Source organism: Sinocyclocheilus grahami, unplaced genomic scaffold (genome assembly GCF_001515645.1).
Source record: "Sinocyclocheilus grahami isolate Dianchi unplaced genomic scaffold, SAMN03320097.WGS_v1.1 scaffold1463.1, whole genome shotgun sequence".
Classification (NCBI taxonomy): domain Eukaryota; kingdom Metazoa; phylum Chordata; class Actinopteri; order Cypriniformes; family Cyprinidae; genus Sinocyclocheilus; species Sinocyclocheilus grahami.
The window spans coordinates 365,636-370,026 of record NW_015506642.1 but is presented as its reverse complement, the minus strand read 5'-3'; the positions used below and the strand labels follow the sequence as shown (position 1 = coordinate 370,026).

The window sequence follows — 4,391 nt, the reverse complement described above, 5'->3', positions numbered from 1 at the left end:
CACATTGGTATGAATGCTAGTGTGACTTTTGCAGAACGTGGGCATGAAAACTTCATAGATGCCTTTAAAATGTGAGAAAAGTACCTAGAGATGTTATAGCAGGTAAAAAGCCATTTTTGAAAGCTTTTCTTCACGTTTAACAGTGCTATACAGAATGCACAGAAGCATGGCATCGTGTGCTGAACTGATTTTTAAAATTTGAAATGTAAAAAAAAAAAAAAAGTGGGAAATTAAAAATTAAAATAAAAAAATAATTAAAATGTAAAAAAAAACAACCCCCAAAAAATTATACTTTTTGGAAAAAAATGTAAAATGTTAAAACACAAAAATTTATATATGTTGATACATTGAAATATAATATAGTTGTACATAATGCAACATTTACTTGGTTTTTGGCCCTGTTGATTGTGCTGTGGTTGGAGGCTCTTACCGTTGCTGACGGTGTTGACGTAGTATCTGCGTCCCTGCGGTGACATGTAGCACCTCCAGTCTCTGGCCAGCGGCTCGTCCAGAGGAGACATGGAGGACAGGTTCTACAACACAAGAGGGATAACTGATGTCAGAACTTTAGAAGAAGCTTCATGTTCAGAGCTAACATACGCAGTCCATCAGATACAGTGACCCGGAAAAAACAGCTACACTTCAAAATCAAGCTCCTTTGTTGGCATTGATGGTTACACGAAGAATCTTTAACTTCCATAAAGCCACTAAGGGCTCTTCATGGTGGAAAAAGGTTCTTTAGATTATCAAAATGTTCCACAGAAATGGTTCTTTATGTCATTGCTATCAACATTTCTAAAAAAAAAGCATAGTTTTTAGTAAGAAAACGGAACTTTGCAAATGCTTTAAGACACGCAAAATACACATCATTCATTCATTCATTCTGATTTTCACTATCTTTTAAGAGATTTTACCATTTATTAAATAAAATTAAAAAGCCTACATGTTTCTTGTTCAGGTCATTTTTGACCAGGGTTTGTTAGGTGTCAAAAATACTTTTTATAAAATGATCTTTGAAGTCATATTAGTGTCAAAAGACGTTTGTAAAAGATATTGTCTTTTCCCCATCTCTCACACACTTCTGGATGAACATGAACAATTGATCACTTTTTCATCTGAAAGTGAAAGTTTATACAAGTAAAATAAAAATAAAAATTGTTTGAAAACTTCTCAGAGTAATATTTATGTAGGTTTCATATATCTGGACTTTTTTTGGGCAGTCATGAGTTGAATAAATTCTAATGAGATTTAATTAAATTCCATTCATTCCAATGGAGTTACTTCCGGTAATTCTCAGGTTATATGATCTTATAAATTTCATACAATGATATATTCAAATCAAATTTATATATATATATATATGCTTCATTTTTTTGTGCGGGTTCATGTGGAATTTGAAATTTCAAAGTATTTCAAATTTTTGTAATTAATATAAACGGGCTTTGACATCCTAAAGAGACGCTTCACACAAATCGTTCTGTCCTCCTCAGAACACAACAGGAGTTTTTTCTTGTTCCACAGAAAAAAAGAAAAATCATGCGAGGGTGAATTGTCCCTTTAATAACCTCTTAACCAAAATTACTGTACTGGATTCCCTTTCAATACAAAATTAACTTCATTAAATAAAATACACACATTTCTAGATGGATATTTGGGAATTAATGAAACAATTGACTAATTTAAATGTAAAAAAATGAGTGCCGTTCCCTCAGATCTGGACTGGAACGGGAAACGGATCACTGAAACGACTGAAATCATGACAGGTCAGAGATACGGACTCAACCTGGTTTTCCTCTGGTTAAGGTGCTTTTTTATTTTTTTTATTAGATATTATTTTTTTATATTTATATATTTTCAATTTAATCTTAGTTCACGTTTTGGTAATTTTTTCGTGTGTTTTATTATTATTTTTTTTTTAATTTTATGTCTATATAGTTTTTAGTACATTTTATTTTCAGATTTTTTATTTTTATTTCAGTTATTATGTTATATATCACTTATTTTAGTAAATTATATTAAAATGAAATGTACCTGAAACAAGTTTAATTTTAAATTTAAATGTTATTTTTATTTCATTCATTTCAAATAATTATTTTTGTTGTGTTTTGCTGTAATGTTAGTTTTTAACCCCGCAGTAAGCTGCTCAGACTCCTTCATGGTTTGGTTCATGTTCTGATCTGAGTTGCCGGTGCCGGCTGGTCCTGACATATGTATGATTAAATAATGCATGTTTCAGATGCTTGACCTTCTAAACCCTGAGGACGTCCATCATCAGACACCAGAAATGCCTGTGGACACAAACAGACCGTCTGCGTCTCCAGAACTCATCAGCCGACGGTCAATCACATCAGGATCAATATCAGTAAATATGGACCTTCTTGAGCTCTTTACATAGGCTATGAATCCCTATGGAATATGCTAGCTGTGTTTTCTCTGTAAGAGTATGTAGACATCGAGCAGCATGTTGTTTTTTGTGTCTAAATGAGGAGACACATGGTTCCCACAGCCACGCTTCTTCACGGCTCATTCAGACACTGGCATCCTGCTCGGAAAATCAGGAATGATTCGTCAAACGCTCCAGGAAAGAATGCTTTGAATACTGAATCTTGTAGGTGAAGTCTGTCAGGATCTTCAGTATTCACAGCTTTGAGCTCTCATGACTTTCACAGGTCCGTTCTCGGACAAATCTCCCTTTTCTGTCAAAAATACTAGAAAAGGCAGTATCCTCTCAGCTATGTTCCTTCTTAGAGCGAAATGGCATCTGTGAGGATTTCCAGTCAGGATTTAGACCGTATCATAGTACTGAGACTGCTCTCATTAGAGTTACAAATTACCTGCTTTTATCATCCGATCGTGGTTGTATTTCTCTATTAGTGCTACTGGATCTTAGCGCTACGTTTGATACTATCGACCACAGCATTCTTTTGAGCAGACTACAAAGTTATGTTGGCATTAGTGGAACTGCATTGTCATGGTTCAAATTTCACTTATCTGACCGCCATCAATTCGTAGCAGTGAATGACGAGATATCATATCGATCACAAGTACAGTATGGAGTGCCACAAGGCTCAGTACTAGGACCGCTGCTTTTCACACTTTACATGCTACCCTTGGGAGATATCATCAAGAAACATAGTGTTAGCCTTCACTGTTATGCTGATGATACTCAGCTCTATATTTCTTCATGGCCCGACGAAGCATACCAATTTGTAAAACCAATGGAATGCATAGTTGATATAAAAAACTGGATGACTAATCAGTTCCTACTACTAAATTCTGAAAAAACAGAGGTGTTAATTATTGGACCTACTAACCTAAAACACTGTCTAACACTTGATGGCAGTGCTGTAAATTCTTCATTATCAGGTGTGCTATTTGATAGCAATCTTTCCTTCAAAAGCCATGTTTCTAGCATTTGTAAAACCGCATTTTTCCATCTTAAAAATATATCTAAATTACGACCTATGCTCTGAATGTCAAATGCAGAAACGTTAAAGGGTCATATGATGCGATTTCAAGTTTTCCTTTCTCTTTGAAGTGATACAAGCTCTTGGTGCATAAAGAAGATCTGTAAAGCTGCAAAGACTAAAGTTCGGGAGGCAGACACACTCTGTCAGTTTAAATCTAGATTAAAGACCCATCTCTTTAACCTGGCTTACACATAACACACTACACATTTCTAATATTCAAATCCGTTAAAGGATTGTTAGGCTGCATTAATTAGGACAACCAGAACCGGGAACACTTCCCATAACACCCGATGTACTTGCTACATCGCTAGAAGAATGGCATCTACACTAATATTAGTCTGTTTCTTTCTTATTCCGAGGTCACCGTAGCCACCAGATCCAGTCTGTATCCAGATCAGATGGTGGATCAGCACATCGGGGCAAATAAGGGAAATGTCTGTTTCCTATTATTCACTCATCCATTATATAACTTTCACACGTATTAACAGCTTTCAGTGCCAGACCGCTGCTGTAAATCTGGACTCATATTTACACTTCAACGCCTCTCAGATTCTGTGGCCTGACCAACCTTTCTTATGAGAAAATATGCTTGTTTAATTAGATATACAGTATATAAGGTAAAGGAGGATCTTGAAGAGGGTCATGATCAATCGCTCAGAGGTCTGTGAGAGAAACAACACTTTGGATGGAATGTAATTTCTCACACAAGCTTGCAAACGAATTACCGAGAGAGCCGTGAGTGGAGGTTAAGAGGGCTAGACGTCCCTTCAGACCCAAGCAGAACAGCTGAAGACAGAAAACTTGTAAAGCAACATGCTGCTGCATGACTGAACGGCTCTCTGGACTTTGTTTTGATTCTCCAGATGTAGAACTTGGAGCGTCACAGTGGATCTCAGATGAGAAGCACGAAACTCCCACAGA

The 4,391-nt window shown here is 36.1% G+C and overlaps 1 protein-coding gene across 1 annotated transcript in view; it reads right to left on the bottom strand.

The window, feature by feature from the left end:
* The window catches only part of LOC107570467 (growth arrest-specific protein 7), an 11,309-nt gene that overhangs the window by 2,245 nt on the left and 4,673 nt on the right, over positions 1–4,391 (bottom strand). The window contains exons 2-3 of the mRNA XM_016256702.1: positions 431–533; positions 4–62 (exon numbers count right to left, since the gene is read on the bottom strand). Coding sequence (XP_016112188.1) covers positions 4–62; positions 431–533 — 162 coding nt within the window. The remainder of the gene's footprint in view (positions 1–3; positions 63–430; positions 534–4,391) is intronic.